General features: G+C 38.2%; 1 protein-coding gene across 14 annotated transcripts in view; it reads left to right on the top strand.

The window, feature by feature from the left end:
- KMT2C (lysine methyltransferase 2C) overlaps positions 1-13,593 on the top strand; it is a 268,830-nt gene that overhangs the window by 84,752 nt on the left and 170,485 nt on the right. For 11 of the 14 annotated variants that reach the window (XM_070516758.1, XM_044765692.2, XM_070516756.1 and 8 more), the window contains exon 3: positions 9,921-10,062. In XM_070516758.1, the coding sequence (XP_070372859.1) occupies positions 9,921-10,062 (142 nt within the window). The remainder of the gene's footprint in view (positions 1-9,920; positions 10,063-13,593) is intronic. The other 3 variants (XM_044765689.2, XM_044765700.2, XM_070516759.1) reach the window with 1 other exon arrangement.

Raw genomic sequence — 13,593 nt, 5'->3', positions numbered from 1 at the left:
AAGCGGAGAGTGGATGCCAAGAGGCAACCTTGGTGTTTACTACATAGGTCATACTTAGAGATTATATTGTGGAGATCCTGCATCTGCTCCCTTCCCTTTTACCTGCTTTCTCTGTTAAGGGATGGGGCAGGTGGGCAGCTCATTTTTTCTGCTGCTTTGATTGATCTGCTTTGACCTGCAGATTTGATTTGTAGATTCCATCTTTATTTGTTTCAAGAATGTTTCCTTCCATAGACTCTTTGAATATTTTTTTCCATTCAGTGTGTTTTCTTGGTCAAGTAATAGCAATCATGCATATTTGTTGTGTGTTATTCATCTCCCTTGACTAATCTTCTTTCATTACTTCCACTGTTTTAGATTCTTCTATATATTTTTTCTAGTCCATCCTCCACATCACCAACATTGTTTTCAGAATTATTGTCGTTGCTTCATGTGGTTCCTCTTATTTTCAGTTCTGTAATTATTTTGTTTTCTTTAATTTCTTCACTTCAGCTCACACTTTTCACACTCTTCAACTAAGAGTGGTTAGCAGTTTAAAGATTTTATTTTTCCTTTTTCTTCTCAAAGCCCCCCTGTACATAGTTGCATATCTTTAGTTGTGGGTCCTTCTAGTTGTAGCATGTAGGACGCCGCCTCAGTGTGGCCTGACGAGCAGTGCCCTCTCCATGCCCAGGATCTGAACCAGTGAAACCCTGGGCCGCCGAAGCGGAGTGCATGAACTTAACCACTCGGCCACGGGTGCAATTAGCAATTTAGACTCTGGAGCCAGACCGTCTGTGTTTGAATCCAGGCTCCTCTACTAATTGTGTTCTTGAGCAAAGTTCCTTAACCTCTTACCTTGTTTCCTCCTGTATAAAATGGAGATGATGATAGTAGCTACTTTTGGGAGATAGTCTTCCATGGATCTCTTGCACCCTACACATCCTATTGGGTAAGGTGAGAATGGAAGGCCTTGACTGCTCTTCCTCTGGGCCATTTCTCAGGGTTGTGTTTGCCGTGAGCAGCCTTAAAGAATGAAGCAATGTCTTCCTCTGGGACCAAGAGCAGGCTTGTTTAATGCTCACTGCAAAAGTAGCGGGTTCCCCACGCTCTTTGTTCCTTCCTTGTAATGCAGTTCAGTGTGAGTATAGGCATTCATTTGGGCCCATGGTGATGCTCCCATGAGACTCGGGGGCCAATTGGGAACTGACAGTAATATTTTTATGCTTGTGCTGCTTGCTGTGTGATGAGTAATACAATCCTTAGTCTTTGATCCGGGAGTCTTGTGTCTTCTGCTAGCATCTGTGAAACAGTAACAGACTAACATAAGCTTGTGTAAAATCCCAGGTCTGGCAGCCACCTTCATAAGGTTGTTGTGAAGTTAGAGTTAATGCTTGTTAACCACTTAAAACATTGCCTAGGATATAGTAAACACTTACTCAAAGTTAGCCATGAAGATTCCTCTTTAAATATTCTTTTCATATTATTTGCTTTGAATTTTTAGGCCTAAATAAAGATAAGGCTCAGAAGAAGATTAAGATTACTATAAATAACTGTTATCATATGGTGAAGATTTATATTTTAATTTGTTGGTTTTAATTTAATCTTTCATTAATTGCAAAAAAAAAAAATGTCCATTAAAAATATTTTTTAAATGTCACATAGAAAAACTAAAGGAACTACTTTAAATAGTTAAACATCCAGAGAGCAGTTGACTTTTAACAATTCCTATTTCAGTTAATGTTGGTGTGTTTTTTCGCTCTTGATAAGTATTGGATTCTTATTCTTAATCCTTTTGTGCTTGCATTTAAAAAAATCACATTAAAAGTTATAAAAATAATGCCTGTTTGTGAAAATGTATGGAACTATGGATAAGTGTACAGTAGCCCTCCGTTATCCATGAGAAATACGTTCCAAGACGCCCAGTGGATGCCTGAAACTGGCTAGTACTGAGCCCTATTTATACTGTTGTTTCCTACGCATACATACCTGTGATAAAGTTTAATTTATAAAGTAGGCACAGTAAGAGATTAACAACAACAATAATAAAATAGAACAATTATAACAATAAACTGTAGTAAAAGTTATGTGATTGTGGTCTCTTTCTCTTTCAAAATATCTTAGTGTGCTGTACTCACCCTTCTTCTTGTGATTATGTGAGATGATAAAATGCCAGTGTGATTCCATGAGGTGAGGTCAGTGATGTCGGCCTCGTGATGTATCGTTAGGCTAGTACTGACCTTTTGATGACAGGTCAGAAGGGGATCATCTGCTTCCAGACCATGTTTGACCACAGGTAACTGAAACCACAGAAAGCAAAACCACAGATAAGGGGGACTACTATAAAGAGAGTAAGTTAGCTGTAAAAGTGTTAACTCCTAGAAAAAACCAATGTTTCACATTTTTGTGTGTTTATTTTTGGTTGCTTACGTTTTAAAGTCTGTACATGCTCTGTGAAAGTAGTGACTATCTTCATATTATTAATCAGTGTCAATATTTTAAGTCGTTTAGTGAAGAAAGATAGGGTAAATAAAATGATCGCTGTTTCTAGTGTAGTGCTAATTCTTTGGCTTTACACTGCATTTTGGATGTGTGGATGTAGTGAATTTTGGATGTAGTAAATAGACTAGCTTCAGTAGCATGCAAACACAACCAGAAAATGTAACTGTCAGAACGCAGACTTTTTTTGACCACTGCTATTCAAAAGAAGGAAAGGACGTGATTACACAATTTTTTAGGTATGTTTTCTTCTGTAGTCTTAGTATAAAGGAAGCATGAAAAATATTGCCATTCTGTGGAGGTAAAGGAAGTTAGGAAAGAGAAAAGTAAATTTTAGCCTACTTAATAGTTGACTAAAGCGTGGAAGTGTGTAAAATGTTTGGCTAACTAGTAGAAAATGAATGCCCGTTTTAACTAACATGATTAGTAAATACTAGCCCATTTAAAATATTTTGTGTATTTTCTCTGTGCTTTTTGTATATGTATGTAATGAGATTTATTCGCTTTCTTTATATTACATAGTATATAATTAATTAACTAATTAAACAATTACTGAACATCATCCAGGCTTTGTGATAGGCCGTGGTTTGTAAAACAGATATAGCACCTGCTGTTGTAGAGCACACAGTCCAGTGGAGTGCTGTCTCCTCTGAATATTACACTTTTGTGTGACATTGACCCCTTTGGCAGACTCTTCCAAAGAATGTTTTTAAATGACTGAAGCAAAATACATGAGCTGGCAAAAATAAAGTTATATTGAAATATTATCAAAATAGTAAAAAGCCAATTTTGTAATGTTTCTTTTTTTAAATTTACACTTAAATTGTAAAATCTAATTTAATAATTACTGTAATTTTGAAGTAGTGATGAGGGTAAGTGATATTTTGGAATATCTGCAAACACCTGAGTGTGATAAGAAATGATTTGCTTTCCAGTGGTGACAGAGACACAAGTATTGCTGTAGCACTCTATGTACATATTCACAATGAAATTAGTTGTTAGAATTCTAAATCTCAACGGTTATTAAAAATAAACATGCAATTTCTCCCACCAAGATCCTAGAGCCCCTGATTAAATACATTAAAATATTTATTAGAAGATAGGGTACTTTGAAAGAATGTACTATGTGTTGGTAAAGGGAGGCCATAATTGGACTCTGGAATTTTTGTTGACCTCTTATAGTTTATTATGCTGTCATGTTGGTGAGTTTGCTGAATATATTTGTAGGATTCATAGAGCCCTTTCAAAGAATTATTTAACCTTTGAGGGAAATAATTTCGTAATTGTCCAAATCAAAATGTTTCATTTCCATGAGCTTGGCTGTGAGGTGAATGTTCTCTCTACTTTTTAATGTTATTCAGTAGTGCTTATACAATAAAGAGAAAAACTCTGTATTTTCAGTTTTCATCTCATATTCTTCATAGTCAACAAATGATTTCTCAGTAACGTAGAGTCCTAGTAAAATATTAACATTTCTCTTTAACGTCAGTTTATTCATAGACCTTATGCGTGCAGTCGTGTGTCGTGCCAGCAGCGTGCAGCGGAGGAAGGAGCACCGTGGGCTTTGGAGTTATCCAAACCTGATTTCACTCCCAGCTTGGCTTCCTGTTAGCTGTGTGATCTTGAGCTTGTTGTTTAACTTTCAGACTTTAGTTTCTTCATCTTTTAAATGAGGATAAAATGTCAGATATTAGAATTCTTCTTTTAGGAGAGAAGTAGTAAGTGGGAGAACTGTCAGGCACGCTTCGATGTGTCCTTTTGGTTTAGCTGGGCTTGTGAGCTGCCGTCGCCACGTCTTCCCTGAACTCCCACCGTCCTTGGTACCTTCATCATGACAGTCACTGTAACCTGTTGTCATCATTGCAGTCTCCTGACTAGGTCCATTAAGGGTGGGGATCCTGACTATTTTTTTGTGCTACCATTGGAGTAGAATGTATGGTACATAGTAGGTAGTCAAAACTTTGTTTGGTAAAAAAATCATTCTAATATCATGATTTAGGGGCTGGCCCTGTGGCCAAGTGGTTAAGTTCGCGTGCTCTGCTTCCGTGGCCCAGGGTTTCGCCATTTCGAATCCTGGGCGTGGACGTGGCACCGCTCATCAAGCCATGCTGAGGTGGCGTCCCACATGCCACAACTGGAAGGACCCACAACTAAAAATACGCAACTATGTACCAGGGGGCTTTGGGGAGAGAAAGACAAAATAAAATCTTTGAAAAAATATAATAAAATAGAATAACGATTTAACTCCTCAGCGCAGAGTCATGAAGTACTAAATAAATGTTCTCTTTATTTCTATTACTTCCCTCAATACAATTTAATAATGTGTGATCTGACATCAAGAGTTCGATTTTTCCCAGCTAGATGGGAAAGTAAATACATAGTTAGAATATAGTCTGTGAATGTGGATAGTCAGAATAGCAGCCACATACCTTCACTTACTATGTACTTAAAGCATTAAGGGCTTTACGTCTATTATCTTTTTTGATCCCAAAGGCAGTGTTATACTAAGTGTTGTATGGTATCTTTCAAATGATTAGCAAACTGAGGTTGAGATGAGGTCAAGTAACTTGCCAAGGTCGCATTGCTAGCAAGTGACTGAGCTAGGATACACGTTCTGGACCATTTGATTACAAGCCTTTGTTTTTAACTAACGCAGCAAAACAGCCTTTGCTGTTAATTTTAAACTTTTTTGTGTCATGGAATCAACTATTTAGGATTCAGTGAGAGTCATGGGAGGTGGAATGGTGGCGTGTAAGGGCAGGCTTAGAGCTAATTTAGCACTGTATCCCATTTACCTTTGTGTCCTTGCAGATTTGCCCAGTGCATAGGCTATACCATTGAATGAAGTGTACGGGCTATCCGAGTTCTCTTGGGAACCTCTTACACATGACTAGGTTCTTTAGTATAGTTCCTACCACACATGCGCCACCTAGTGGTTCGAGATTAAGCACTAGGTGCTACGGATACCCCCCGCCAGCATCCCCAGGGTTGGAGCGGACTCTGCCTTTCTGGCTTTAGAGCGTTTAGTGACCAAGTGGCAGTGTCTGTATTTTAGGTCAGGCTCAAAGTAAGAAGAAAGATACACTGGGGATTTTATAGCGAAGAAAAATACAACACTGAAATGTTTAAAATATAAAAATTATCTGCCTGCTCCAGTTTCCACAGTTTTGGACTGTAGACATTTGAATGAATAGAAGCTCATGAAAGGCAAAAACTCTGCTAAGTAGCAGAGTAGCAGAGCCTGGGCTATTTTATTGTTGAATGGCCAGCTTCCTTGCTTTAGGTACGAGCATAGGATGGTGTTCAAGAGTGCATTCTTAGTAGTAGCCTGCAGATAATCAAGTACTGGCATTAGAACTGTTCCCTCAGTTGTCACCGGGTTCACAGTCATTTCATTTGGAGTATCTCTAGTTGACATCTCTGGATGGCATCTTTGGTTGGATGTTTGGATATTGTTTTCAACCAGAGCGGTTTGTTTCACATCCTGCTGCCAAACCCTGACAGTCACTTGAAGACCTGGGCTAGGAGAAGAGAGAGTCGTAAAGACCAGGTCAGTCGTCCTGCCTTGACTTTGATGGACAGTGATATTCAACTTATTCTGCTAAATGAAGACTGGCAGGTAAAAAGGAGAGGTCCTATTATGTGTAGTTTCATATGTTTAGGTATATCTTTTTCTGTTTCTGTTTGGTGGAACTGCTTCCTAGGAAGCAGTCGTAAGAGTCCTCCTTATTTTTTAAAGAACAAATCACCAAAACAACAAAATCTAAGCCAAAAAATAAAACCAAAACCAAATCCTGCCAATCCCTACTGTTTCTTTAGCAGATCCAGGTTAGGATCATGGGCAGAGCCAGTAGTGATAATAGCTGGAGGAGAAAGGAGAGAACAGAATGAACTCTTACAGCCTTTGTCCTTAGTGCTGTGGAGTCAGTTCCAGCTCGTAGGACCTTGTGGACAGCAGAGCAGAACTCTGCCTGCCCTCTCGTCTTCCAGTAAGCCTGCCTTACTATTATCCTCTTCGGGGATCAGGCCTGTTCCTGATCCTATTTCAAAAAAACAGTTTCTTGTGGTCTGAATCTATTTTTTTCCCCTCAGAAATGGAAGGAGCGTAATTTCAAAAGGGTGTACACCTGAAAACCTACCAAGCTACCATTAACATTCATGTTTAACCTTCACATTTCTTTCTAGGTCTATTTTGAGAGAAAAAGACAGAGACAAACAGACTATCCTCTGCCTATTTCCTCTTAGTTATAAGCAATTAAAAAGCCCCTAAAAATGTTGAAAGTGTTACGTATTTTATTTTTGAGGGTGACAAATATGGGAGTAACTGGGATTGTACTACAATTTGCCAGAAGAAGAGAAATTTTGACTAAAGGCCCTAAGTGGTAGATGGCAGCATAATCAGAGGGAGCAGACAGGTCGTTCCTACCGAGGGAACAGTTTGGGGTGGAGGCTAAATGGAGCTGGCTCTCAGGAGGAGGGTGTTCCGGCAGGGTAATGGCATGCGACCCTGGGCCATTTGGCTCATGTTTGTCAGCTTCTGAGGCACTCTTCTTATTCTTTCTTTAAAGTTCTCATCTCTTCTCTTGACTCTTACCCTTTCTTGTTACCTGGTAATAAGAGTAGTACAAAAAAGCATATCTCACACGTGCTCTGGGTATCTCTGGGTAGAAATGAAATACTCCCTTAGAGATATTTTTTATATGGTCATTTTATGGTACTTTGAATGCAGCAGACAAAGAGAATCTCTTTAGCAGAACTGTATTTCTTTTTCCCTTTGGTTGTAAAAGCACTTACAGGGCAGGCAACACAAAATAACTCTGGCTCTTCCTGATACTTTCCCTTAGAGCTACAGGCTCTGTAGGTACCTGGTCTGCTTTCCAAGTTATTGCAGCTCACAGTTCTACCAAATATTTTGATACAGCATAAAGAAGTTCAGTTGATTTCCAGACTCCAGTATCACTATTCTCATCCTCTGATCACCAATCTACCTATTTTAAGTTTTTGTTATGGCAGTTCCCCACCCCTGATCCTAGTTTCTGTGTTAATTAGGGCATGAATTAAACTGCTGTAACAGAGACCCCGAAGTACAGCAGTGACTTAAATAAAACAAATTTATTGTTCTTTCATGCGTTATTTCTGAGAATGAAAGGTCCTGGCTGAGGAGGTATCTTTGCTCCCTGTGGTGGTTTATGGACCGAAGTTCCTTCCATCTTGTTTCTCTGGCCTCTCCTAGAGTGTTGTTCTCATCTGTGTCGTTGCAGCTGGGTTGCTGACAAGTCAATTTTCCAATCCAAAGGAAAGAGGGAACATAATTTAGTCCAGAGCAAATCCTTCCTTTTAAATGATGTAGAAGTTGCTTCTGGTCATATTCTGTTGAGAGACTTGACATGCTTAGCTGCAAAGAAGGTTGGGAAATACAATCTGTACCTGAGCAGTTATGTTCTCTACTAAAACCTGGATAGTATAAAAGAAAGAGAGTATGGATTTTGTCTTTCGTCCATTTTTCTACAGGGTTGTGTGCCTTGTTTGTGGAGTTCATTGTATATTCTGGATTTGAATATCTTTCTGGGAGTACAAATATTTTCTTTCAATTTGTGACATATTTTTTCATTTTGTTCATGGGATCTTTTGTCATATGTATAGAAATTTAATATTTTAATATAGTAAAATTTGTAAATCTTTTTATAATCTTTCTTTGATACAAACGTATTTTATATTTGTAGATTTGATTCAGGGGTACTCCATATCAATTTTTTGTGACTTAGGGCAGACACTGTGATTGATAGGGTCCACAACCACTTAATTTATGGTCAACTTTTCTAATTCAGTTTAAAAAAGAAACATGTTATTTTAAATAGGAAAACCAAAACCATCTGTTTGCCTCATCTCATCATTAATTTTATGATTTGACAGGATTCACAATTATTTGTAGTTTTTCTAACTAAACGATTAATAGTTCTCAAAATTATTCGTCAAAATAGTTCCCTAAAATTCATTTTGAGTCTAGGAGACTTTTGATAGTCATAGAAATAGGGAAGTCAGATTGAAGTGCTAATCTGAGAGATGAGATCAAATTTGGTGTGAAAGTTGGCATTCAAGCTGTTAGATATGTCTGGTACGCAGTTAAAATAAGGTCTGAAACTCAAGAGAGGAGTTAGGGCTAGAGATGTTGATTTGAACATCAATAAGTCCGAAGGAGATTGTTGAAACCTGGATAATAATTAAGTTCATCAAATAAGAGCACAAAAGGACATACAGAAGGCTCTACATTGAGAGGTCTAAAAGATACAGCTGAAGAGACAGGTATTAGACCATTTAATCTTTGTTAGCAACCTCATGAGATAGATGGTAGTTTTCTAATTTTACAAGCTAGTAAATCGAGGCTGAGAGAGAGGACTTCACATAAAGTTGTATAGTTAGTAGAACTGATACTTGAGACCAGTCTTTATGACTTCAAGCCTCTAGTAACCCATTATATCTCCCAGCTTACAAAGGATAGAAGAGCATTTCACTAAGGAGGAGGTAGTTTCTGGTGCCAGACGAATTTCTAGAATGTTCGAGGGCCTGCATGTGGCCCCTGGATTATTCTATTGTGATCAGTGGTGGTGGAGAGAACAGTGCTGTAGTGGGAGGATGATGCCCCGTAGGAAGGGTTAGTTGAGGGGAAAGGTCATGGAGTCCAGTCACTCCAAAGTCCTGTTTCATGAAGTTTGGTGGTAAGAGGAAGGAAAGACAGAGAGGAGGAGCGTGAAGGACTCTAAGTTGGTTTTTTTGGTTATTTTGTTTTTTGGTTTGTGGATGGTGCAGGAAAGGTCGAAGTAAACTTCAAGTTAGGAAAGAATCCAGCTATGTCATTTTTATTCAAAGAGAAGAATGATATTAGGGGTGACAGTGTTTGAAAATCCTCTCAGCAGTGCGGTTGCCTCTTAAGAAGAAAGTGTTTGAGATGTTTGGAGTTGGAGTCTTGAGGATAAGTGAAAAAGGCAATGGAGTCAAGGTGTGTTCTTTCCAATAACTTAGCTTTTAGAATGGCTGGTAATTAGAGGGTGTAATGAATGTTTTAAATTAATGATAATTTCAATTTAAAAATAAGGAACTTTTTTTAAATGTCACATTGAAATACGTTTGTTCTGTCGATGAACTGATATAATCCTGAAAATAAGGTTGTTAACAGTTATTACTAAGATGAACTTCTCTGAGTCAATTGTAATTTGGGGACAAGGAAAAGTATGCCACGTTTTACAGTATTTTGATTGTCATTTTACAATACAGAATAAATATAAACAGTGCCATTAATTATGTACATACGTTTCCTGTATCAGTGAAGTATTGTCATTTGTTGTTTCATTCTTTTTCCTTTGTGACGTATACTTTATAGATTAGTTCACCAAAGATTGATGTAAATCTAAAAATGACTTTGTATTCTCTTGTTTACTGTTAAGCAGAAATCAAAGAACAGTCTGCAGAAGAGGATGCTGAAGGAGAAGCGGACAGCAGCAAACAGCCGATGCCAGCCCTTCAGCGTTCTGTGTCTGAGGAATCTGCGAGCTCCCTGGTCTCTGTTGGTGTAGAAGCCAAAATCAGGTTAGAGAACGAAGGCAGCTGCATTGGAGTTAGTGACAAGAGGAAGCGCAGTGAATTGACCATAGAGAAAATCCAGAGTACAAGCTCAGGACGTAAATCTGGATGGAATTTTATTATTTAGCAGCTTTAGGTTTGAGGCTGATAGCTCTGTGTGTAGTTGGGATAGAGCGTCTGTGTGGGCTCAGGTGATGTAGAACTGAGTGATAGCCTCGCGTGTTGCTCTACTCTCCTCAGCCCACAACAGAATATGACCAGTGTGCTGTTCCTACTAGGGGAAATAACTCTGAACTTTTAGCATAAGGATTGATTTTTGACATTTACCTGTAAACTTAAGTTTATACACTTGCTCCTTACCCTCTCTTCATTCTCTAAAAAAAGAAATACAGGACGTTATAACCCATCTGTGTATAATTCAGCTTTGAAGTCTTGTAGTTTTTAGACCTTATTTGAAAGACGTGAATAAAACTGTGAAATCATCCATAGTTGAATATTCCCATCTTCTTGAAATGTTTTCTCTTTTGCTTTTGGCACAGCTCCCTCCTTGTTTTGTCTTTTGATGGCTTCTTTGAGACTCCCCACCTTTATGATGTTGGAGTCCTCAGGCCAAAGTCTTCAGCATGTCTGCTTTTATCTCTAGACTCACTCCCTGGGAGCACTCGTTCAATTTGATAGCTAAATCCCGTCTGTATGCTGATGAACCCCACATTTATACTTCCAGGGCGCACCTTCCTCTGAACCACCAGACTTTCCTATCCCTCTGTCTGCTTGACATCTCCATTTGAAAGTATACTAGACACCTCACCCATAACATGTCCAAAACCACTCTTGATTTTGACATCACCCGTGCCCCAAATCTCCCCAGAATTTCTCCATTTCAATAGATAATACCAATATTCACCCAGTTGCTTATGCCAAAACCTTTTGAGTTAATCCTTGGTTTCTATCTTTTCTCATATCTTATATCCTAAAGTTCATAGCTCAGCTTAAGAAGATATCCCAAACAAGTCCCTACCCTCTTAACTTCCCTACCATCTTGGTTCAATCCCCTGTTAGCCTTAGGAGGCCATAGTTGCCTTTTAACTGGCCTCTCTGCTTCTTCCCTTTACTTCCACAGTCCAGATTGTTCTTAGCATAGTTGCAAAAATGATCATTCTAAAACGTAAATCAGGTCTCCCTGAACTCTCTTGAATGGCTGGCTGTTAAATTTAAATTAAATATGTAAATGATATTTGATATTTCAAATCCACACCATGTTTCACAGGTTGTGTTCTGACCTGGGCTACCTCTCTGACTTCACTTGTTACTTCCTGTGCTACCATCTGCCCACTGCTCCTCACACATGCAATTGTGATTCTGTTTGAGGGCCTTAGAGCTGGCTGTGCTCTCTGTCACATGGCTTACCTCCCCAGAGAGGCCTTCCCTAACATCCTCTTGTCTCAACTTAGTTTCAGTCAATTCAGGAAAAGAGAGCCCATGATGTGAACCTGGGGTAGGGGTATACAGGTGTTCTTATTACTGTTCTCTACTCCCCTCCCCCCATTTTGGAGAAGGTTTGAAAAGTTTCAAAATAAAAGAGGATGAAAAAAAAAGAAAACAGCAGGCCTCACCACATTTTACGCAGTAATCCCACTTTATTTTTCTTTGTGGCACCTATGATTTCCCAGCTCATTTGATTATTTCTCTCCCTTGCTGTCATGTGAGCTCTGTGAGTGCGATACTTTTTTCTGCTTTCTATTGGATTGATATTTTTTTTCTATTTATTATACATTATATTTTGTTTTTAAGAGGGTTTCCCTTAAGACTCAGACCTCATGTTTCTTTACCCTATGGAATTTAATTTTGAAAGAATTTCAGACCTACAGGTCTGATTGATTTCTTAGTCTTATTAGTACTTTATCATACTTTTCATGTCTCTTTGCATTTCTCATCTAGCATTCCATATTCTAGTAATTTTTTTTTATTTTATTTTTGAGGAAGATTAGCCCTGAGCTAACTACTGCCAGGGCTCCTCTTTTCACTGAGGTAGCCTGGCCCTGAGCTAACATCCGTGTCCATCTTCCTCTACTTTATACGTGGGACGCCTACCACAACATGGCATGCCAAGTAGTGCCATGTCTGCACCCGGGATCCTAACCGGTGAACTCCTGGCTGCCAAGAAGCGGACTGTGCGAACTTAACTCCTGCGCCACCGGGCCGGCCCCCATTTTCTAGTAATTTTAAATATATACTTCCTATTTCTGTTTTCTTTGTCTTGGTCCCCTAACTTTTTTTCCCATTTAAAAAAATTAAGCTTCAATTTACATAGAGTAAAATTCACCCATTTAGTAGTTTGGACAATTGTATACAGTCATATAACCACTATTATTATGATGATTATGATGTCAGTCTGATTGTTGCTCCTCATAGATAATGTTTCTAGGGGAAGAGACAAATCAGAAATGGGATTTGATGAAAGAAATGTAAGTTTAATAACGTAGAGAAAATTATAAATAAGAAAATTACAAAATTAGTAAGATACTAGCAAAGGATACTGGTGGTAGTATCTTTTAGGCAAGAAGAAAAAAAGCTTTTTTTCCTTTTTGGCCTTATTTTTCTCAAAATAGACCACATTTAATTATGTGTTGTTATATGTCTCAATATCAGTGGGCAACAGTTTATTATGAAATTGAAATAGGTAATATTGGAAAAATTTAAATAGGTAACTTTCGTAAACAGAAGATAATTAGTTGAAAGGCCCAATATGAATTTAGCTTAAGTTAAAAACAATCTCCTGAAAAGATTGTAGATTATTTCTATCACCTGTTAATGCAAGACATCATGAAAGTTTATGGGGTAAATAGTGCAGAGGTAATGGTGGAAACTTGAATACCTGAGAAGAAAGAGTTGGGTACCGCAGCCGTAAATGTGTTGTGAAGAGAAAATGTATCCAAGAGGAGTAGTTCTTTAAATTCTGTTTTTATAAGCATTCCTCGTTAGGCATATATCCTATAAATATATATTGGTTTTTTGTCCTTTAACTTTTTAAATGTTTTTTTAATTAATAGATTTTATTGTTTAGAACAATTTTGGGTTTACAGAAAAATTGAGCAGATGGTACAGAGGGTTTCCATTCCCCCCATCCCCCATTTCCGCTATTATTGACATTGTGCATTAGTGTGGTACATTTCTTACAGTTGATAAACCAGTATTGATATATTATTATTAACCGAAGTCCATAGTTTACACTAGAGTTCATTATTTGTGTTATATAGTTCTATGAGTTTTGATAAAGGCATAATGTCATGTGTCTGCCATTACAGTGTGTCATGTGAAATAGTTTCACTGCTCTAAAATCCTCTGCGCTCCACCCATTCATCCCTTTCCTACTCCTGTTAAACCCTTTCACTAACTTTCCCCCGTCACTAACTGCTTAACTCAGTAACTACTTGAATTTATATTTTGTGGATGTGTGTTTGGTATATGTATCATGCATGAAGGACGTTCCATCAAGTAGTTAAATAGAACTTTGTCACCACTTGTTTAGAGAGCTGG

This window comes from Equus asinus, chromosome 1 (genome assembly GCF_041296235.1).
Source record: "Equus asinus isolate D_3611 breed Donkey chromosome 1, EquAss-T2T_v2, whole genome shotgun sequence".
Taxonomy (NCBI): Eukaryota; Metazoa; Chordata; class Mammalia; order Perissodactyla; family Equidae; genus Equus; species Equus asinus.
This window is presented reverse-complemented; position numbering and strand designations above follow the sequence as displayed.